The sequence below is a fragment of the Nicotiana sylvestris genome, chromosome 5 (genome assembly GCF_000393655.2).
Source record: "Nicotiana sylvestris chromosome 5, ASM39365v2, whole genome shotgun sequence".
Lineage (NCBI taxonomy): Eukaryota > Viridiplantae > Streptophyta > Magnoliopsida > Solanales > Solanaceae > Nicotiana > Nicotiana sylvestris.
The window spans coordinates 43,084,833-43,108,992 of NC_091061.1; the positions used below are offsets into that span (position 1 = coordinate 43,084,833).

General features: G+C 39.1%; 1 protein-coding gene across 5 annotated transcripts in view; it reads right to left on the minus strand.

Moving 5' to 3' along the window:
• Positions 1-977: 977 nt before the first annotated feature.
• The window catches only part of LOC104240950 (ultraviolet-B receptor UVR8), a 37,054-nt gene continuing 13,871 nt past the window's right edge, over positions 978-24,160 (minus strand). For 4 of the 5 annotated variants that reach the window (XM_070174360.1, XM_070174361.1, XM_070174358.1 and 1 more), the window contains 12 exons: positions 21,392-21,451; positions 20,266-20,367; positions 20,009-20,102; positions 19,618-19,660; positions 19,448-19,493; positions 19,317-19,363; positions 19,092-19,194; positions 15,728-15,782; positions 15,529-15,610; positions 15,065-15,101; positions 13,204-13,283; positions 978-1,642 (listed from right to left, as the gene is read on the minus strand). In XM_070174360.1, coding sequence (XP_070030461.1) covers positions 1,523-1,642; positions 13,204-13,283; positions 15,065-15,101; positions 15,529-15,610; positions 15,728-15,782; positions 19,092-19,194; positions 19,317-19,363; positions 19,448-19,493; positions 19,618-19,660; positions 20,009-20,102; positions 20,266-20,367; positions 21,392-21,451 — 869 coding nt within the window. In that variant the 3' untranslated portion in view covers positions 978-1,522. The remainder of the gene's footprint in view (positions 1,643-13,203; positions 13,284-15,064; positions 15,102-15,528; positions 15,611-15,727; positions 15,783-19,091; positions 19,195-19,316; positions 19,364-19,447; positions 19,494-19,617; positions 19,661-20,008; positions 20,103-20,265; positions 20,368-21,391; positions 21,452-24,160) is intronic. The other variant, XM_070174359.1, reaches the window with a different exon arrangement.

The following is a 24,160-nucleotide window of genomic DNA, read 5'->3' on the forward strand; positions in this document are numbered from 1 at the left end:
CGCCGCAAAAGTGGCTACGGCAGGGGCGACGCTTCACTTTGTTAAGGGTGGTCAATTGATCACCCTTCGTGGAAAAATTACATTGTGTACAAAAGTAAAATATTAGAATTTAGAGGTATAGAACACATATTTAACATCCTTTATTGGGAATTTTTTTTCCTTTAAAGTTTGAACACCCTTAAGAAATTTTTTTGCTTCGCCACTGGTGGCGGAGGAGATGGCAGCGATGAGATTTTGGAATGAAGTGGTGTAAAGCCTAGATATAGCACTCATGGTTACAAAAGTTGGAAGCACTCGCATTAATCTCTATTGAACAGATGAGTTTCAAAAGGGTTGTTGGGTTAAGGGATGAAAAAAATTCTAAGTTACATACAAAGTGGGCAAAACCGGGAAAGGTGATATATGAACCCAAGTTGATAGAAATATTGCCCCAACTGATAAAGAGAGTATTGTTTTTCTTTATTAAATGTTGAATACAGCCTCTATATCAAAATTATTGATTCCGTACAAACTAAGCCTATCTTAATCTTTTACGAGGTGCATAGATTTCAGGGACCTTCATGATTCCATCCATAGAAGAAAGCATTCCCTGCCGGGCAGAATTTAAGCATAATCTTCCTGTATTTCTATATGGTAAGTTAAGGATGCTCGTGGGTGGCCTGTTTTGTTCCTAGATAGAATTGCATAGGCTAAACATAATCAACCATTAATTAAGCAGATCCAATTTCTTGCTCTCTTCTTTCAAAGTAGAATAAAAGAAAACAAAAGGACATTTGCTACACCAGCTTAGAAACTCAGAGAAGATGAACTTCAGGTGCAGCTGGCTGACATCCAAAGGTCTGAATAATCAGGGAACAAAAAAGAAAAAAGAGAATAGGGGAAAGACTCTTCAGATAAAAGATTGCCTATGTTACCATCCCATGAATGTAAAGTAGTACATGGCAGAGAAAATAACAGTGCAACAAGAAGCAAGAAGAGGTACAACAGATATTTTATTTGATACAAACTACTATGGTTTACAAGGGAGAAACTGGGTACAAACAGGTCCAGTATAAGGTTATCATTAGGTTACAAATGATTACAACTTCCGTTTTTGGAACATATAATTTCTTTGTCGACACAATTATCAGATTCCATATTATCAACATTTAGCTCTTCAATGTTGCAGAACCTAAGCTACACAATGTGACAACAATATGTAGTTTTGCTTACCCCAACCAGCTACAGTACGTGGTATTTACAGGTAAACCACGTGGACTCATGGGTAAGAGGAGAAAAACTTCAAGAAAAGAAAAGGGAAGTCATTCCAAATCATGTAAGGGAGTATAGCTGCAATAACAGACTGCTTATTTCTGTGAAGTGTTATTGGAAATTTACGTGAGATTTAGCGGATGTGAAATCACATTAATCATATCGCTAAACCTGCTGAAAGAAGCTCTCCACACCGGGAAGTTGGTGGACATGTATAAAAGAATGCAGATATATCGCTTTCTCGATGAGAAATAGTGAGACTGATTTTTCATTAGCTGTATTCAAGTATAGCACCTGTATGATTAAACCCACATGATATTTGCAATGCTTTCATGTGTCTGTGAAAGTTGACTATTGTAGGCTCGATGTAATCAACATCACTTCCTTGACCCTGCACACACCCACTCTTTATTAAACCAACTTGAAGCAACCCGCACAAGGATTACAGTGTATAGCAAGATATGATATCTCGATGAAGGAAGAAATGCAACGGAATAAATCACTTAAATCTCTAAACTAGATATTGCTACAGCCAAATTTTTTTTTGTTTTTTTTTTTTGAATTGGTGACTATTGTATATATTAAAAACATGAGTACATAGGTTGCACTGAAAATCAGATTTACATGAAGAGGATTAGTAGATGTTCTAATTCGAGACCTAGCAAGATCCTAGTATGTCTATGATTGTCAATGTATCTTCTATGTAAATCTGTTTGCACCAAAAACAAAAAAGAAGAATACAATTGAGTTTGATCTTCTGCACTGGATTGCTTCTATCTTCAAAACATCTAGTGTTCCTTTCCCTCCAAACTGTCCACCAGATACAAGCCGGGACAGTCCTCCATCTATCTCTACTAGTTGCTTCAGCTCCAGCTTCTTCCCAGCTATAAAGGACATCTTTAAGCCTGTATGGCATTGACCATGAAATACCCCTAAGACTAATAAAGATTTTCCATAGTTGGTCTGTAATCTTGCAATGTAGAAACAAATGTGTGACAGTTTCAACATTTTCCCCGCCCAGAAAACATCTTGAGCACAGAGAAATTCCCCTTTTTATGAGATTATCCTGGGTTAATACCGCCTCATTTGCTAGTAGCCAAGTGAAGCAAGCTACCTTGTATGGAATCTTTGTTTTCCATATATGTTTCCAAGGCCATGGGTCCACCTGTTGATTATTATGATTCAAAATTTTATATGCATCCTTCACCCGGTAAACCCCTCTGTTGTGCCTCTTCCACCAAAGTGAATCAAAACCTTCTTGTAATCCTTTAAATGCTTCCAGCTCTTTGTAAAGGTCAGCTAATCTTGTTATCTCCCAGTCATTCAACTGTCTTCTTAGAGCGATTTCCCATCCTTGATGACTCCTCATATCAGCTACTGTCTTATGCTGGTTTTGTGCTAAACCAAACATATCGGGGTATCTTTCCTTTAAGCTTCCGTTTCCTAACCAATTATTATTCCAGAATGATGTGTTCCTTCCGTTGTTCACTCTTATGGAGGAGTGATTCTTCATTATAGGCCAAAGTTCTCTGATGGATTTCCACACACTTACTCCATATGATGTTCTGACTTTTTTTGACACCCAGTTATTTTCCTCACCATACTTTGCTTTGATCACTTTGCCCCATAAAGATTGGGGTTCTTGAGAGTACTTCCATAACCATTTCATTCTAAGAGCCTTGCTATGATTCTTCAAATTCCTTATTCCTAAACCACCTTGTTTTTTATCCATTGTGAGTGTCTTCCATTTAACTAAATGGAAGACCTTTTTCTCCTTATTACCTTGCCAAATGAATGATCTTCGGAGTTTGTCCAATCTCTGTAAAATGCCTGCTGGAATTGTGAACAAAGACATCATATAAGTAGGAAGTGAGTCTAATACTGAGTTGATTAGAACTAGCATGCCCCCCAATGATAGGTATTGCGATTTCCATCTTGACAGCTTCTTCTCACACTTTTCTATGACGGAATTTCAGATTTCTTTTGATTTGGATCTTGCACCAAGAGGCATCCCAAGGTAAACAGTTGGTAGGGACCCAACTTCTCCTCCCAATATTTGTGTCAGTTGCTCCATGTTGTTAACTTCATTAATGGGAAAAATATTGCTCTTTCTCCAGTTGATGTGTAATCCTGAGACTCCCTCAAATAAGACCAAAATGATTCTTAGGAATCTAAGTCGGTCCTTTTCGGCATCACAGAAGACTAGAGTATCATCAGCATATTGGAGATGTGTGATCTCTAGATTGTTTGTCCCACTCCTGTTTACCTCAAAACCTTTAACCCATCCACTGACTTTAGCCGTTTTGATCATGTTGTTCAATCCTTCCATGGCTATAATGAATAGAAAGGGAGATAAAGGATCACCTTGTCTTATACCTCTGTGTGAATGGAAAAAACCTTTAGGAGATCCATTTATGAGAATGGAGAATTTTACAATAGATATGCAAAATTTCATCCATCTATTCCATTTCTGCCCAAAACCCATTAGTTCTAACATTCTGAGTAGGAAGCTCCAATTTACATGATCATAGGCCTTCTCAATATCTAATTTGCATAAGATTCCAGGTTCCTTCTTTTTTATTCTTGAATCCACAGCTTCGTTGGCAATCAACACTGCATCTATTATTTGTCTTCCTTTGATGAAAGCCATTTGTTGAGCATCGATAATTTTCCCTACCACCCTCTTAAGTCTTTCGGTTAAGACTTTTGAGAGCAATTTGTAGAAGCTCCCTATCAGACTGATCAGTCTGAAATCTCTCAATTCTTTCGCACCTGTCTTCTTTGGAATCAAAGCTATATATGTTGCATTGAAGCTTTTCTCAAACATCTCCTGAGAATGGAAGTTGTTGAAGGCCGCCATGATGTCTTCCTTCAAAATGTCCCAACACTTTCTGGAAAACCCCATTGTGTATCCATCCGGACCTGGGGCCTTGTCACTTGCACACATCTTCAGACAGGTCAAAACTTCTTGTTCCTCAAAGTTACTATGTAAAAACTCCCTTTCTGATTCAGAAATTCTTGAGCTATTTTCGAAATTGACCGTTGGTCTCCACTCTTCAGGTTCTTTGTATAACTCCATGTAGAATTCAGTTATCTCAATCTCTATTCTGTCTGGATCCTCGACTACTTCATATCGAATCATTAGTTGATCAATGTTGTTGTTTCTCTTGTGTGCATTTGCAGTGCGATGGAAAAATTTTGTATTCCTGTCCCCTTCTTTGAGCCACAGAGCTCTTGATTTTTGTCTCCATACAATTTCTTCATTCTTGAGTTGTTCCTCAATCTCCATTAGAGTAGCTGCTTTCCTCACTGATTCCTCCTCTGTCAGCGCTCTTAGTTGTTGTGTTGTCTCAAAACCTGCTAGTTGACTTAGCAATTTTGATTTTTGCAGTCCCAAATTACCTTCATAAACTCTGCTCCATTCTTTTAGCTTGCCCTTGAGAGCTTTTAACTTGCAAGCTAAAATGTAATCTGGTCTTCCTGAGAATTCAAAAGATGTCCACCAGTCTCTAATTCTGTCATCAAAACCTTCCACATTCAGCCACCAATTTTCAAACTTAAAGTATGATTTAGCTTGTTCCCACGCACCACATTATAGAGCCACAGGTGAATGGTCCGAAATCAACCTTTGTTGGATATAGTTTGTTTGATGTTTCTGAAGCTTTCATCCCATTCTTCTGAAATGAGAAATCTATCAATTCTTGAAGCGGCTGTATGATTGTCCCCTTTGAACCAAGTATAGTAGCCTCCTTCAAGTCGTAGATCTATCAACTCCATTTCTATAAAATCCGAGAACTCCACCATCGCTTTGGACCTCCTTGAACATTCCCGTTTTTCAGAAGGGTAACTTGTAACGTTAAAATCGCCACAAACCGCCCAAGGACCTTCCATCAATCCCCTCACTGCACCAATTTCTCTCCATACTATTTTCCTTTCTATTCTACAATTTGGGGCATACACTCCTGTTATGTGACATTGAAAATTCTGTAAAAGAGCCTCGAACTTGCAAGTCAAAGTGTATGCACCAGTCTGTAACACCTCCCCTTTCCATACTCTGCAATCCCATAATAACAAAATCCCCCCTCTCGTGCCGCTAGCTTCTAAACTTGCATACCTCACCCATCTACCACCCCATATTTGACTGACTATTTCCTTAATATCCCCCTCCACTTTTGTCTCTTGCATGCATATAATGTCTGCCCTCCAGTTCTGCACTTGACTTTTTATGATCTCCCTTTTCTTCTTGTCGTTTAATCCCCTTACATTCCCAGGAAATTACTTTGATCTTCATATTGAAATGATTGATAGATCTCTTCCCCTACTCCTTTTCCCGTCACTCTTGAATTTGACATCAAACGAAGTTAAACCTTTTAATTCCAGTGATCCTTTGAATCTTTGTTTCTTCACCTCCAACTCTGTCTCCACCCTTCTAACCTGTCTGCAACTGTCAATTTGCATTAACAACTCCAATGCTTCTTCTTTATGGCCTTGAAAATCTACTCCAAATATTTTCCCCAATTTGATCATATTTTGATGGACCCATAGTGTTGCATCCATGTCTTTATCCATTAATGGATTGTGTTGCTGAACTGCTATAGGATTCACCTCCTCGATTTCCCAATCTTGGATAGAGCTAAAGTGCTTTAGTTGTTCCAAAGCACTTCCAACTTGATCTTCCCCATATTTGTGTTTGTGCTCTGCTCCCCTGCCTTCTGTTCCAGTCTTGCTATCTCTGCTCCACCTTCTGGCTGACTGCAACTGTTAAGTGTTGCCTTTGGCATACTTTCAAGGTTTTCATTGGGGATTGGATCCCCTGGAGTGGACTCTTTTGCCCCCAGGTAAGAAGGTCCTCCCATTTCCTCAATACATGGCTTCAGCCTAATATCATCAGAAAACTCACACGAGAGATCATTAAAAATGACTTGTGCAGCCAAGTCGGAGTCATAGGATTTCAGCTCGTTGTTTGTCACTTTACTGCTCTGATTCATCGAACTCGAACCTTGTGTAAGTTGCACACTTGCCTTTTTTTTATCAGTGTTTTGCAATATGGTGCACCCCACTAGATTGTTCAAATATCTCTCTGTTTCAAAACATTGTTCGTTTTCTTGCATCTTCAGCTCATATCTTGTCTGTCTTTCAGCCCAGATTGGGATGAAAAATTTGATACTGTCTCTTTCAATCCCAACCTTATTGGGAGTGTTAGCGGAAACGTAAAAGAAAGAACACAAGATTTAACGTGGTTCGGATCAAAATAATCCTACGTCCACCAGAGAACAATTGCCCTTTTAATATTAACAAAGGAAGGGGAGATTTCCCAATTACACTTAAGAGAATTTCTCTCTTAACTCTCTACTCACTACAATGTATTGTATTATTTTGGGATGATTTCTACAAGTGAAGGAGTGCATCTATTTATAGAGGTAAAGACCTCCTCTTGATGTCATTGCTGACATCAAACTACCTCCTCTTGATGTCATGGGTGACATCAAAGGAGGAAGCTTCCTCCTAGCATCCACACCAACTCTTTCCACCAACTCTTCCAATTGGCATGCCATTGTTGACTAAACATAAACCAACATTTTCAGCATGCCATTGTTAACTAAACATAAACCAACATTTTCAATCTCCACCTTGGTTTGCGTTTCGAGCGTGTGAACAACTCTGGCCAAAACTTCTAAGCTTACTGGGCAACCCCGTTGTAAGAAACAAGAAGAATCAAACCATTGTTGAACATACCACCTCCACCTAGCAACTGTTCTCTTCGGAGTTGCATCAGTTGATGCACACCCCCGCCAAGTCCTTGCAGTGTGCAAACTTAGCGAGCGGGACTATCTTGGTCAACATGTCTGCAGCATTATCGTCTGTGATAACCTTCACGACCTTGATAGTTCCCTCATCAATAACATCTCGAATAAAATGAAATCTGACATCAATGTGTTTAGTGCGCTCATGAAATCTCTGATTTTTCATTAGATGAATAGCACTCTGACTATCACATCTAAGAGTTGATTCCAGCTGAACCAAACTCAATTCCGCTACTAAACTTTTCAACCAGATAGCTTCCTTTACCGCCTCCGCTGCTGCCATGTATTCTGCTTCTGTCGTAGACAAAGCGACAATCGACTGCAAAGTCGACTTCCAACTGACGGCACTGCCAACGAGGGTAAAGATGTATCCAGTTATGGACCTTCTTCTGTCAAGATCTCCTGCATAGTCAGAATCCACATAACCGAGAATTGAAATACCTGTACCACTTTTTCGAAAGGTAAGACCAACACCAGAAGCTCCTTTGAGATATCTCAATATCCACTTGACAGCTTCCCAATGCCTCTTTCCTGGGTTGGACATGTATCTACTTACCACACTTACAGATTGAGCAATATCTGGACGTGTGCATACCATAGCATACATAATACTACCAACTGCACTGGCATAAGGAATCTTTGACATATGCTCCACCTCATCCTCGGACTGAGGCATTTGTGACTCTGAAAGTTTAAAATGAGGAGCTAATGGTGTACTTACAGGCTTGCACGTTTGCATATTGAATCTTTCGAGAACCCTTTCAATATACCTCTTCTGAGAAAGATGTACAACATCGTCTTCTCTTGAAATCTCCATACCAAGGATTTTCTTTGCAGCTCCTAAATCCTTCATGTCAAATTCCTTACTCAATAGTTTCTTCAAAGCATTTATCTCTGTAATGTTGTTAGCAGCAATAAGCATATCATCAACATACAACAGTAAATAAATCATTGAGTTACCAGACATCTTCTTGTGATACACACAACTATCAAATGCACTCCTTGAGAATTCATGTGTAGTCATGAATGCATCAAACCTCTTGTACCACTGTCTAGGGGATTGCTTCAAACCATACAAAGACTTCTTTAGTTGGCATACGTGATCTTCTTTTCCCTCAGCTAGGAAACCTTCAGGTTGATCCATATAGATTGTCTCTTCTAGATCACCGTGTAAGAAAGCAGTTTTGACATCAAGCTTGTTGAAGCTCCAAGTCAAATTGTGCAACCAATGCTAGTAGCACGCGAATTGAGCTATGCTTCACGACCGGAGAGAAAATCTCATTGTAGTCAATTCCCTCCTTTTGGCTGAAACCTTTTGCAACCAATCTCGCCTTGAACCTAGCATCTTCCACTTCAGGAATTCCCTCTTTCTTTCGGTAGACCCACTTGCATCCAACTGTCCTCTTCCCCTTTTGTCTTTTCACTAAGACCCATGTCTGATTCTTGTGAAGAGACTCCATCTCTTCAGTCATGGCTAACCGCCATTGTGCGGCATCCTTGCAAGAAGTTGCTTCAATATACGAGGAGGGCTCCAGATCTTTAATCTCTTCTTGTGCAGCTACGAACGCATATGCAATCAAGTTTGCTTGATTTATAAGGCGTTCCGGTTCTCGTGTCTGCCTCTTCTCCCTCCCCTTCGCAATTGTGTATGGTTCATTGACAGCAAGTTCTTCAACGCCTACATCTTCTGACTCATCTTTAACCTGAGTCTCTTGATCCTTTTCCTTGGCAAGCTCCACCGGAAGCTCCACCTGCTCGTTGTTCTTGTTTCCTGAAAACTCCACGGAAACTTTACGGGGATCAAGTATAGAGGATTCATCGAAGGTGACATCTCTACTAACTATAAATTTGAGTAAAGACAAACACCAAAGTTTGTACCCTTTTACTCCATCCACATACCCTACGAATATGGCCTTCTTAGCCCTTGGTTCAAGCTTTCCTTCATTAACGTGATAATAAGCTGGACACCCAAATACTCGTAAGTATGAATAGTTAGAGGGTTCACCTGACCATACCTCATTCGGAGTCTTAAAGTCAATTGCCGATGCTGGAGATCGATTGACAATATGAGCAGCAGTGTGAACTGCTTCAGCCCAAAATACTTTGGACATTTTGGCTTGTAGGAGCATACAACGAGCCTTTTCAAGAAGAGTTCTGTTCATTCTCTCGGCAACTCCATTCTGCTGTGGGGTATGCCTGACAGTCCTATGTCTTGAGATCCCATGAACCTTGCAGAATTCATTAAACTCTTCATTGCAAAACTCCAAGCCATTGTCTGTGCGAAGATACTTGATTTTCCGCTCCATTTGATTTTCAACCAAAATCTTCCACTCTTTAAATGCTCTTTCCGCCCTTCGATGGAAGTTTAGAAGGACCCCATAAATCTGAATGGATGTAGTCTAGCACTCCTCTTGTCTTGTGTTTGCCAGTGCTGAAGCTGACCTTCTTCTGCTTCCCTAGAACGCAGTGCTCACAGAAGTCAAGCGTGCTGATCTTCTCACCTTCCAAAAGTTTACGATTGCTCAACATCTCCAGTCCACGTGCGCTCATATGACCCAGTCTCATGTGCCATAGTCTTGCCTTGTCATCATTAGATAACTGCACTGTAGATGCATTTGCAGAGCCAACAATGGTGCTTCCGGCCAATGTGTAAAGGCCGTTCTCCAGCTTGCCTTTCAGCATGACTAAAGAACCTTTAGTCACCTTCATAGTTCCTGCTTCGCTCATGTACCTGTAGCCTTGTTCATCCAGAGTACCCAAGGAGATCAAATTCTTCTTCAGATCAGGAACATGACGGACTTGTGTAATAGTCCTCACGATTCCATCATGGCAGCGAACCCGAACTGAGCCAATGCCAACTATTGCACAAGTTGCATTATTGCCCATTACTACGGTTCCTCCACTTTTCTCGTAGCTGCTAAACCAGTCTTTTCGGAACGTCATATGCAGAGTACAAGCAGAGTCTAACACCCATTTGTTTTCATAACTACTATTATTATTACACGATGTTGTTAGTACATAATCATTATCAAAATTATGTACCTGTTCAACTGTAGATGCACTCGCCTTTTCCTTGGACTTTGACATTGGGCAATCTCGTTCAAAGTGCCCCTTCTTGCCACAACCCCAACACTCTGTATTCTTCTTGTTCACACGAGACTTTGATCTGTGCTTTGATTTGGTCTTTCCCTGTTGGCTAGTCCGGCCTCTTACAAAGAGGCCACTTGCCTGGTCATCTCTATCTCCTTCAATGTGCCTCCGCACATCACTAGAGTTAAGTGCCTGCCGCACTTGCTCAAGCTTGATAGGCTCCTTGCTATACATCATTGAATTCTCAATATCACGATATCCTGAAGTCAATGAAAATAGCAAAGCACATGCAAGCGTCTCCTCCTCCCTTTTAATTCCTGCAATCTGTAAGTCCATGACAAGTTTATTAAACGCATCTAAATGATCTTGTAACGAAGTACCTGACCCCATCTTAAATGTGTGAAGACGCCGTTGTAACAACATTCTTGTTGTCACTGATCGGTCTTGGTATAGCCCTTCTAGCTTTTCCCACAACTGTTTGGCCGTCTCTTCGGTACCCGTACTCACTTCACAAAGCACGTTAGGTGCAAGGGATAGTTGGATTGCACTCAATGCATCCCCTTCAATCTTCTCCTTGTCGGGAGCTGATATATCCGTAGGATACTTTCCGTCAATAGCATGGATTGAACCTTCCCTCCGCAGTAACGCCATCATCTGGATCTTCCAGATATTGAAGTTGTTGCGTCCATTGAATCTATCAATTTCAAACTTCATGGAACTCATATTTGCTTGTTCTTTCTCCTTGGATCGTTAAAGAATCCTGTCGCTCTGATACCAATTGTTAGCGGAAACGTAAAAGAAAGAACACAAGATTTAACGTGGTTCGGATCAAAATAATCCTACGTCCACCAGAGAACAATTGCCCTTTTAATATTAACAAAGGAAGGGGAGATTTCCCAATTACACTTAAGAGAATTTCTCTCTTAACTCTCTACTCACTACAATGTATTGTATTATTTTGGGATGATTTCTACAAGTGAAGGAGTGCATCTATTTATAGAGGTAAAGACCTCCTCTTGATGTCATTGCTGACATCAAACTACCTCCTCTTGATGTCATGGGTGACATCAAAGGAGGAAGCTTCCTCCTAGCATCCACACCAACTCTTTCCACCAACTCTTCCAATTGGCATGCCATTGTTGACTAAACATAAACCAACATTTTCAGCATGCCATTGTTAACTAAACATAAACCAACATTTTCAGGGAGTCTTTCTGCCATCACCAACAATTTTAATTCTTGCCCACTTAAGATGATTTTTGAGATCAGTTTCTTCTTCAGTAGTTATCCATCCCCCACAGAGATCTCCTATTTCTTTGAAGATCTTTTGTGACCATAGATGTAAAGGAATCACCATGGCTCTAATCCAGCATGTTTCCTCGATTTGTGTGTTTGGAATGCATCCAGCAGCATGACTCCACCATTCCAGATGAAGCTTGAACTTTTTCCAACTCCATTCTCCTTGCATAATCTGCTCCGCCATGAATCTGTTTGGAAATTCAAAAAGAAACATGTTGTCTGTCATTTCATACATGTTTACTCCATATGCTTTGTTCCGTGACGCACTAGCCCATCGCCTTGTGTCTGCTAAAGTGGGTCTCTCATTGATTTCTTTCCCAAAAAACCCGACAATGCATCTTTTTCGTAAACCAGAATCCTCGCTACCTGTCGGTTCCACAACAGAGATATCTCCATTGTTTATGCTGACCTTTGCCTCTCGAAGGGTATTGGATTGCCATTTACTCTCCTTGATTGCTTTGACATAAGGGTAGTTGTCCACAGTGATTCTAGGTGGGGCTGTGGGATTCATTTTGGGGGTCTGATGTATGAATCTTTCTATCTTAGCTGCTATGTCTTTCCAACCTGCATTCAAAGCTAACTCTGGAATTATAATAACAGACCTCCCTTCTCCCTTCAGTGACAGAATGCTCATGTATCTTCCATGAACGTTGAATTTCCTGGTACAGAAATGTTCTGTCATATGTTCCTTGTACTTCCATTGCTTCACTAAATTCATTTGATCTTTCGACGCTTCTTTAAGTACAAAACAAATCCATTCCATTACCTTTCTGCCCATGGATGAACGTCTCATCATGCTGCGGCTTCTCTCCACCCATTCGAACCATACCTCTTTGTTGGAATTCCATCTGGTGATGTCAAAAGATTTGAATCCTGCGTTGAAATAAATCCGGTTGTCTCCCATATTGTACAACCCAGTTGTTCAGGTTATGGAAATTATAAGGAGTATTTGATGGTCATCACAGTTGAGCTGTTGAGGTAAAAGAAACTGAAATTTGGGCTAAAACAGAGGTTTCCCGCTCCCGGAAAAATAAAAGTCGTCGGAAATCTGAAAAAATTGTACCGATCTGGTCGGAATTAGCAGTACAGGAAGCTGTCCAAAAAAAATTTTTGAAAAGCTGCCGGAAATTGGCTCACGCGCCCGGCGCGTGGTGACTGGGTCGCCGGAAAGTGCCGCGCGTGGAGGCTGCTTCGTCGGAAAAATTTCAGTGGAGTGGTCGGAATTTCGAGGGCTGTCTAATGGTGTTCATGGTCGGGGAGTGTGCCTGAGAGCTTGAGAGTCTGCTTCTTGAGAAAAGGGTTTTCTCAACTCAGTATGGGTTTTTTACAGTCAAATTTGAAAAACAAACTTGTGAAAATGAGGGAAAGATTTCACACAAAAGGGAAAATGAGCAAAGACAGAAAGCGAGCAGAAGTTTCCACTCTCAAAGGGCAAGGTATTGATTTATCAAACAGGGATCTGCTTGTCCCATAAGGTCAGAGAGCAATTGAAAACTCTTCCAGAGAGCAACGAGATTAGAAAGAAGAGGATATTTAGCAAGGTTTTCAAACCTCTTTAGAAAATGACATTGAGCAAACAATTTTAGAACTAAAGTGACTTTTCACTGTGTAGCTTTGAAAGTTCTTCATGTCTTGACTATGTTTGAACTTACCATTAACAGGATACGTCTACTGACCTTTGAAGTTCTAATATTTATTAAAAAGCATTTAAAAGTCGATAAAGAATGTAACAGCTTCATTTGAAGTTTAAGGAACAAACCAATTGTCCGCCAGAAGAATGTCCTTCTACAGAAAATGTCCCATGGGAGCCTCCCCATCCCCAAGTGTAAACATTTCCTCCTGAAGGTCAAATGTTGAGGTTATGATAATAGTAAGTAAACCAAATAACTCACTCATTTGATGGGAATATATTATCATTCGAATGTCAGAACAAATAAAACCAAGCAGTTGTTGACAACAAATGAATTACTGAATACTGAAAACTAGAGAAGTCAAACAGTAAAATGGTACTTCTACAACTACACAGAAGCATGAGACTTCCCCATCCCACAAGCACGCAACAATCAGGATAGAGGAATATGGCAACAATAGAAAACTGAGGATATCAGCATTAACATTATCAATGGGACATTGGGGTTCGTAAATGCAACTGTAGCATAAAAAGTCTTTAGCTTGCAAAATGTGATCAGGACAAAATCTCCTTTCCTAGGAAGTTTCTTTTTAGATTAGAATTATAGAGAAATGAAGTTAAAACTCCATTTTGCTTTCAGGACCAAGTCCTTGCTGTATCTTCTGAGGTTGTCTCTTTGGTTAATAATACCGACATTGGAAAAAAGATAACATGAGAATTTCCAGTTCTCAACCTCACTTTCATTTGGAAAATTGACGGACCTAGGATTTAACTAGGTTTTCATGGTTACAATCTCGAGAATAACAATGGTCCAAATACGTTTTCTAGATAAAAGCCAGCTTCAAAAGTTATGGTATTGTTTCATTAGAAAGAGATGAAGGTTAAGGAATCAAAAGAAGATCAGCTGTCTGGGTTCAATCTGCCTCGGATCAACCAGATAATAAGATGGTTGAAGATAGTTTAGGTTCAAATCGTGTTTGATGAAGAGTAAGTACAGACATTGTCTGAGGCAACACCTACAGCTCTATTCCAAGCTAGTTGGGTTCGGCTCCTAAACATCTGTTTCGCTTCATTTGAACCCATTTCTTTCCAATACTCAACATTTTGTTTTTCATAAAAAATTACGAGTTTTCTAGCATTTGAGGTTCCATCTTCCATGTGTACTGCTTGTACTTTTGTAAGTCCGCACAACCATGTGCCATGTTAAAGCTGACAAGTTAGTTCAGTGAGTTTCAGTAAAGTTTGATTAAAAAAGAAGGCAGAGAATATCAACTGTTATATTGTTCATCTTTTTACATCTTATTAACAGTTTCTACCAATAGGCATCCACTTCACCCCTTTGTGTCATCTTTCAGAAAAAGTATTCACGAGGAATATGCTTGAGAATTGAGATAGATAATAAGACCCCAAAGTTTTCATTAATCAGTTCTCTTCACCTCTTCATTCCAGACTATGAGAATGTGCTATGATATCATAGTACATTTCTTTTCCTTGACAGTCCAGAGAAAAAATAATTTGCATCAACTTTGTTGTGTAAAAAATAAGATTGCTGGTTGCCGAAAGCAACAAGTTCCTGGAAAATCATCTATGCAAAGATGAATTAGTGCTTATTCAACCAGTCCTACCGCGGCTTATTAGGATAGGACTTAAGCACAGAGGCAGGGGAAAAGGCACGTCATGTAACATTTTCATCCTTCAAGACGACCGTAGCAACACCAGTGTTCTGCCTTCTATAGCTGAATATGATCTCTCTTTTTTCAATTCCAAAAGACGCATATGAAGCTTAAGAAACTAAACTAAGTCACGGTACACCAAAACAAATTTACATTGCACAATGGAACAAAAGATGCTTGTTTGCAGCAGAAATGAGTGTTGGTTGAGTGGAAGAGGAGTAGGGAGAATGCAAAATTAGCATCATTAGATTTTAAGAAATGATGAACAAGCACTAAGACATCTTAGCATCTATATAAAACAACTATGATCTTTTTACCAGAGATTGCTGCCGTATGCTTCCAACCACAGGATACCTGCCAAGACAACAGGAAAGATTTATGACTCCCATTCATATTTTCAAATCAATCAACCCCAAACACAAAATCAGGTGGTATACACCTTTGTTTTTCAAGAAATTCATACTATAAGTAGGTGTATTCTGTTGAAACATGCATAACACTTATGCTGAAACTTTTTCTGGCACAAAAAGGTAAGATATGAAGCCCATTCAGAACAGAATTCTGCCCCTGCATTCTTTCTTCACATAAAAAATTATATGCATAACCTAGGCTTCGCACCAGTAATAACATATAGTAATAGTTTGCATTTTCTCAATACATGGTCATCTACATTGGATTTGTATCCCTCTTATACCTACTTTATGCACCTCAATTACACTTGAACAAATTGGAATAGGTAGCCAAAACAACGCGTTCCCTAAAATATTAAAAAGAAATTCACCATGGAAAACCAAACCTCGGAAACTGAATGCCTCAGAAATGGTCCTTCAACTCTTTCAGGTGAATGAGCAACATCTGTAGAACTGACATAAGCAAAAACGAAAAGTACATCACAATATAAAAAACTGAAAATGAGAAATCATAAGGGTGACTTGGCCATCCAACAAATTTAACTACCAAGGAATGCAATAAGAGAGTACCCTATACCAAGACATCCATTTTCATTAGTGCCCCACACGTACAGTTCTCCACCACCTATGAACAAAAACTGAGTAAATAAAAAAGTTAAACTTACCAAGAAACTAGCCTTTAATTCCGGGTATGCACTTGATCTCATGAAACAACATTATTTAAATCACGTCATTTCATGACAAACACTGAGAAAATTGTTAACAAATAGCTCATGAGGCAAGGTTTCCCCAGTACCATACAAGGAAACAACAACCTATTCCCTCAACCGACATGGGATATTTAACACCCCCTGCATGGACAGGACTAAAACATCTGGTGCTTGGACAATATAACATGAGGACCCAACATTGGAACCAAGAATAAAGATGGGGGAATAGCGCAGAAAAGCAACAACATCCATGGGTTTGAACTTTGAAGCAAAAAGTGAAGCGTAGAACTTACGAGAAATTAAAAATTATTCATCACATATGAATTTATTAATACAAAAGTTAAATTGTACTGAAATAACTAATTTGAGCATCCAATATACAATAACACTAATATAGATCCAACTCCTTAAGATTGAGATTCAAAGAAGCGATCTTGTTGAAATCACTCTATGTGTCGCCGTTTTGAAGCGCACATTTCATTTAAGTGTATGGCTTCCAGCCATGCAACGATAACCCTTCACTTTGATGGCTTTTAATAACAATAGGTCTAGCTCTGATACCATGTTAAGAAGATGGATTCTGGGTCTCTCAACTCTAAAATCTAGCTGAGTAGACGAGAATTTCCAAATACCATATAAGGAAACAACAACTCCTTCTGCAGCAGATGTGGAATACTTAACAAAAAGGAGAACATCCTCTCCTTTGGAACATGAAAAATCTTAAAATTCAATATAAGATCAAGAAATTCAAACTTAAAAAAAGATAAAAACAAATGCTATATTTGAGTCCCTTTGGATCATCATAATTTGAGTCCAACTTTCTGCCCTTTCTCCCCTCGCTGGTACACCTTCCCCTAAGGAAGAAGATAGAGCATTCAATTGTCTCCTCATGTTGTTGTTCTTGCATCTTGTATTGCTTCTTTTTCATGACTTCTCAATTACTGCATTTCTTTTCAACAATATTGTGACTATGCTTTCTCGAAGCCGAGGTATATCGGAAACATCCTCTCTACCTATACAAAGTGGGGGTGAAATCTGCGTACATATTACTCTCCCCAAACCCCACTTGTGGGATTTCACTGGGTTTGTTATTGTTTATCCTTATATTTTTTGGCCTTTGAAACTGGTTAGTATTGATATTATAAATGTCAACAGCCAAACACTAAGACTGTGCTCGTGAGTTACAAGATTTGAGATCCCCCTATACAAACGATCATCCTTACATAGTGGAGGATAGAGTATATAACAAGGCAAAAGGAATCTAATATACAGTTCCAGTTGGCTAGTGTTCATTTTATCGTAGAAGCAAAGGAAGATACAAGGATTAGCCCTACCCTACCTAAATCTTGGTGGGTACTGGGTATAGTTACCTGGTACCTGCGCTGGTAAGAGGTAGCAGGTACCCGGTGGAATATACAAGGTGCACGCGATCTGGCTCGCACAACACCGTTATAAAAAATACACAAGGATTAGCTCCATGGAGTTGAGAGTTTCAACAAAAACAAAGTCAAACTACTTCCACAAAGCCCCCCCCCCCGGGGGGAGCGGGGATAACTCTCATGCAATTTTATTTTAAAGCATGAAGCCTTGAGAATAAATAGACCATCTTAACCAAGTAAATTCATGTTGAAGTCCTTGAAAAGGAAGAACATACTTTTGAAATGCTCATGTTTAGGCTTTACCATTTAACATACCATCTAATTGTTCCCTACTGCTATTCACATCGGAAGCTATTCCATTGCTTCTATTCTCGGTTAAACCACATGACATCATTGCACAAAACAGCCGCTTGTGCCGTACAGGCACACTTTAGGCAGGCGGTGTAACAAACTACTATCCTATAGGAGAGCTCAAGGGGAGAGAGAGAGAGAGAGAGAGGGAGCCTTCCTCCATATAGAATCACTTAGTTACTAGTTTTAAATATGATTTTCTGGATGTTCTGATCTACAAGAAAACAGTAGGAAAATCAGAGAGACCAAGGTAACATGATGGAAAATTTTGAAAGCCCAAACTTACATATGTTTTACTAGGATGAAGAAGTTCTCGAATTGTAATTGTGCTTTACCTACACTAGGCACGTATCATGAACATAAAATTCTTCCAGATTCTCTCTTTAGAAACCTATTTTTTTCCTACATTCTGGAAACCCTCAAAGACAACCCAACAAAGTTCAACCACCTTCTAAGTCGCACGGACTCTTCACTTTTGGTGCCGCACCTGTGTCGACACGATGTGGGTGTGGGATCTGTAACAGATTTGGTCAATCGGTTTTGGGTACTTTAACCAAAATCGACAGAAAAATGAAGGATAAATACAACGATTTCTGGAATCAAAACAAAAGCCAATGTGAAATTGAAAAAAAAAGGATATCTTAAAGTATAGAAATTTCTCAGTCAGTCTTTTTCCTTTTATCTCCTTTTGGGATTATCCTCTTGATTAATATTTTTGTCTTTCTTGGAATACCTTGTAAGTTTTTCGCATAATGTCTCATAACTTGAACATATTTTTGTTACTCTAATTTTAGATATTTGAATTATTTTTAGCCGAATCACCACACCCGTATCTGTACCTAGATCCGTACCAACGAAACTTAAAATTTAGATCATGAAGGATCCGACCTCTAGATCCACACACGTATTGGACATCCACACCCGAGTTCGAGCAACTAAGATCACCTTCACATTCAAATTTAAAAGCAGTACTCGATCACCTTCTTACCTTTAATCAGACATGCAGAAAACACATAGTTGCAATAGCTCTGGATTGTGCTAAATAATTGCTCATATTTCTTTTACAAGGTCAATAGTTGCTCGTGTTTAATGTTATTTAACGAAATAATTGCTCTAAACTGCTTAAAAATTCTTAGTTAAGATATGCAGATTACTATCTCCAAGTTTTAATAACTACCTTGTTCACCCAAACAGATGCAAACAACCTACTGAAGTTGCCCTTTTTCTTTTCTTTTTTACCCAAAATAGATGCACGTTCTGATATCGACATAAAAGGTCAGCCACAAAAAGTGGAAATGCTTGCGCAAGAATAGTGTTTAAGACTAGATAAACCTATCATTTATGTCGACTTAGTTTAAATATGACACTTGATCCTACACCAACATATTTTCATCAAATATAGGTTATATCCTCAGATTTTTAGGACTCAAATACTCACTTTGCTGCTTCTCAAAGACAGAGATCAAGTGAAGAATATTGAACCAGATAATTTACCTGTAATAACACAGGTATGATAGCCTCCACATGCAGCCTTTTCAGAATATGGAATTTCATCGATCATAGATGGTACCGAATTATTGGATGCTTCACCATAGCCCTAAGTTTTTAAATAAAAGCTAACGTTATACAAATTAAATGAAAAGTTACATGACGATACCAACTAATAGCATATTTGTAATTATGAGCTAAAACTTGCAAAACTAATGTATAGATGTTTACCAATTTCTTTTTTGCTCTTTCACCAAAAACATATACAGATCCATTCTCTGTGGCACATAGAAAAGGTTAAAACATAAAACGGAGGCCTTTCTTCAACATCAAAGTACTTTCTGCAAATTATAATGAGTTACCGCTAATGCAGACAGAATGCAACATTCCAGCAGCAGCATTCTTAATCTATTTACACATAACCAGAGTCGTCAAAATGAGCCAGCAGCTATGAAGCATGCATTAAAAACTTTTAATTTCCTGAAGATAAAAGTATATAATTGAAAATTGAAGGCATCACGGATAACAGTACCTTAAATCCCTCAAGTTCCTTAACAAGTCGTGGTGTGTATTCACTGTTTTCAACGGCAAGAACAAATCAGTTGTTTAATGGAAAGAAGAAATTACAGTTATACCTGTACCCTAGGTATTACCAACAATAGCCAATTGCTTATTCACTAGAAACACTTAAGTAGGCAAATTACATAATAAAGTAGAAGAGTTTGCTGTCAATGATAGCATCCTGTGACATCCAAGAATATGAGGAGACACACGTACTCATTAAATAACTCAATATGTAATCTATTTTGGACAAGAGAAAATCATCAAACAAGAGTAAAAAAATGTTGGTACTAATTCACAATACCGGAAAGAAAAATTCAATTCAAGCAAAATGCAGAGAATTATTAACCATCCAACTTAACCTGTCACTTTTGAAGAGTCCCAAAATGCCTGACTGATGTCCATGACCAAGTCTTCCTGATCCTCCCCCACCCCAACTCAAGGTCTCACCTTTATCTGGCCAGGAAAAAGATAACATAGTGATGACACGAAGACAATGGTCACTCAGGATGCAAGCAAAACATATCTCGTTTTTCCTTAACAGGCATTAATAGTGGAATAATGTATTTGATCTGGATTTTATTATGTAAAGAAGAATTTAACGAATTAGATCTCATACCTGTTACAGCAATTGAGTGTTCAAAGCCTAAAGAAATGATTTTGACCGTGACTCCAGTCAAGAATTCAACTTTACTGGGTGTAGAAAGTATTGTAGCAGCTTCTGCAGATGATTATACAAAATTAAATGATATAGAACAATTTACGGCAGTCTTTACCAATCAAAAACTTAATAATAAAAATTTATGGTTCAATTGGATTCTTAAGTCCAAGTCAGTTAGACGAAGAAATACAAAGCTGCCTTAGAGAGGAGATATATATATATATATATATATATATATATATATATATATAGTATGTATATTATTTATATTGATCTCAACCTTAAACATAAAGAGAGTGAACAGTTCTCCATTAAAGTACAGAATTAGCCGCGTTTCAACGTTCAACTTGGAAAGTCTAATGTTCAATGTTATCAAAAAAACTCAAAGTTTCTTCCAGAAAATTCACACCATACTCATAAAAAAGTAGTGACAAAACTAAGAAGACGACAAGATAGTGGCTGCAGTCCTTGGATATGTTTTCCAAATAAAAACTAAGCAACCAGGCTGGATGAATTTAAGAAGTCCCCTTTCCCTCTTGTACACTGATAAGTGGAGAATTTAGCCACTTATCACTGTCTTTTACTCTTGTTTTGAGTCCAAAAGTAACCGTTTCATACCATGTTCTAATGAAATTTGTCTGATTTTAAGAAGTGAAGCAACTAGAGAAGGTGAAAAGGCCAAGAATGGAGTTAAAAAGGCAAATTCTGCAAAAGAGGCCCATTGTAGCCGCAGTAGACTGAGTGCGGGCCGCAATGGAGAGAGTACTGACTGCAATGGAAGATATACATCCCTTGTTCCCTCCCTGCCAACCCCAAGGCAAAAAATGAAAGAAGAAAAAGAAGAAACGTTCGCCCACCCAATCGCATAAACTAAAAATAGCCAATGGATAATATATGTACAATCCATATATAATACGTGTATAATCATATATAATTAGTGTATAATTTGCGTATTCGGCTAGAAAAAGTAAACATTGAATTTAGCCGGCTATTTGTATAAAAATCCCTTTGTTATTTAGTAGCAATGAAAATGGTTAAAGAAGAAGCCACAAAGAATATAATACAAGAGCATAGGTATTATTACTCTTTCCGAGGCCAAGCTGACCATTTGTGTTCTTCCCCCACATATAAAGTTCTCCGTCCACTGCAATAAAACCGCAGACTATTTTAGGAACCTAAAATATTTTATATGTAAATAAACCACCTAATTTAGGAATTAAGGGAAAAGGGAAATGAAGGGAGGCTATGATTCATGAAAGAAGTAAGAATGCTAAGAAACTGAAACTGTTACATGATCTAGAATGAAAAAGAAAAGCCATCGAAAATACATAAAAAGGCTAATTAGTGCTAATTGTTGAAGTGTGTAACCCTCTCATCTAAAAGCTTAAGCTCTTAAAGAGAGCACACGTTTATTTACTTAATTATGTCTTCAACACGTCCCCTCCCCTCCCCCCTCACGTGCGGCCTTGATTCTTTTTCATGAGCCAAGCACGTAAAAATTCTTTTTGATATTGGATGGCGGTGAGACACGAATGCAAGACCTCTACTGCTCTGATACCATGTTGAAGCGTGTAACCATCTCATCTAAAAGCTTAAGCTATTAGAATGAGCATACTTTTATTTACTTAATAATGTCTTCAACACTGGCCTCATTGGTCTATATTTTCAAAACAAATGTAATTGGCCAGCACACCAAGTTTCCATTCTACATTTTTAAACTATACATAGATACCTCATCAGTCTAGTGAACAGAGAATTACCTTAATTCAAATTTCAAACACAACAGGTTCTCTATTTTTCCTTTATGTTCTTTTTTTTGGTTCATAGTGCTAACATATTTCTGAATATATATATAGATAGATAGACAGCAACACAAATCTTTTTTTTTAATTTTGCTTTATGTTTTTTGTAAAGAGTTGTTAGGTTTTGATACCGGATATCCTCTTTTTCTTATTTTTTTAATTATAACATCCTGCCAAATAGGAGCCCAGATATCACGGGTACACACCCGAATTAATTACCCACTCTTAAGAAAGGGTGACAGAGGTTTATGCACGGATTGTAAGGTTATCCCGAGTGAGAATCTCATGACCCAACATAGGCTCGTGGTAATGAACTTAGAGATTAAGAGGAAGAGGAAAAAAAGAGTTGTGTATGGTCAACCAAAGATCAAGTGGGGAGCCTTGACTTAGGACAAATCTCAGAAGTTGGGGAAGAAGCTGATGACAATGGGGGCCAGGAGAGGTAGTGGGGACGCGAGTAGCATGTGAACCGAGATCGCGAATTGCATTAGGGAAGCAGCTAGAGAGGTGTTAGAGGTCTCAAATTGTTACTCGGATGAACACAGAAGGGACTGGTGGTGGAACGGAGAGGTCCAAGGGAAGGTGAAAGCTAAGAAAGCAGCATATTTAAAGTTAGTGGAGAGCAAAGACGAGGAGGAGAAACGGACGAATAGGGAGTGGTATAAGACGGAAAAGAAAGAGGCGAAGTTAGCAGTTACAACGGCAAAGACGGCAGCGGTTTGATGCTTGTATGAAGAGCTTGGGATGAAAGACAGAGACAGAAAGTTGTACATGCTAGCCAAGGCGAGAGAGAGGACCCGTGACCTAGAACAAATGAAGTGTATCAAAGAAGAGGAAGACAACATATTGGTGGAAGAGGTCCATATTAGACGAAGATGATAGACATACTTTTATAAACTCTTAAACAGAGAGAGGGACAAGAACATTGTGCTGGGCGATTTGGAGCACTTCGAGAGTCGTCAAGATTTTAGGTATTGGAGGCATATAAAGCTGAGGAGGTTGAGGGGGGCTATTGCGTAAGATGAGCAAGGGAGGAGCGACCGGACCAAATGAGATCCCAGTAAAATTTTGGAAGAGCACGGGCAGGGCAGGCTTGGAATGGTTTACTGGATTGTTTTATGTCATTTTAAGGACGACAAAAATACCCGAAGAATAGAGGTGGAGTACGATGATACTGTTGTAGATGAACAACGGTGATATCCAAAATTGCAATAATTATAGAGGTACTAAACTGCTAAGTCACACTATGAAAGTTTTGGAGATAGTGGTGGAGATGAGGATGATGAGTGTCTATTTCCGGAAAACATCTCAGATTCATGTCGAAGCGATCGACTACAAGTTCACCTTGTAAGAAGATTGGTGAAGCAGTATAAGGAGAGGAAGAGGGACTTTCATATGGTGTTCGTTGACCTAGAAAAAGCTTACGATAAGGTCCCAAAGGAGGTTCTATGGAGGTGTATGGAGGCTAGAGGTGCTCCTGTAGCATACACTAGGACGATTAAGGACATGTATGATGGAGGAGAGTGGGAGGAGACTCGAGACACTTCCTATTCGTGATGTGGCTGCACTAGGAATCAGCTCTTAGCCCGTTCTTATTTGCCTTCGCAATGGATGATTGACACGACACATTCAAAGAGAGATGCCATGGTGCATGTTATTTGCTGATGACATAATGTTAATTGACGAGACACGAGGCGCAGTTAATGTCAGGAGGAGGTTTAGATACAGAACCTGGAGTTTAAAGGTTTCACCTTGAGAGGGATTAAAATAGAATACTTGGAGTATGGTTGTCCAACGGGACGGGACGGGACAAAATTAACAGAATGGGATGGGACGGGACGACATTTAAGCGGGACGGTGGCGAGACGAGACGAAACAGGCAACGGGACGAAACGGTCGGCCCACCACGTCCCGCTAACAAACGGGATGGGATGGGATGGGGCGGGACGGAACGGGTCCGCGGGCCTTAAGTGCATTTTTTTATATATTAAGCACTAAAATGATATATTAAAATTAGGAGATGGAACGAGTACACCGTGATAAATATTGAA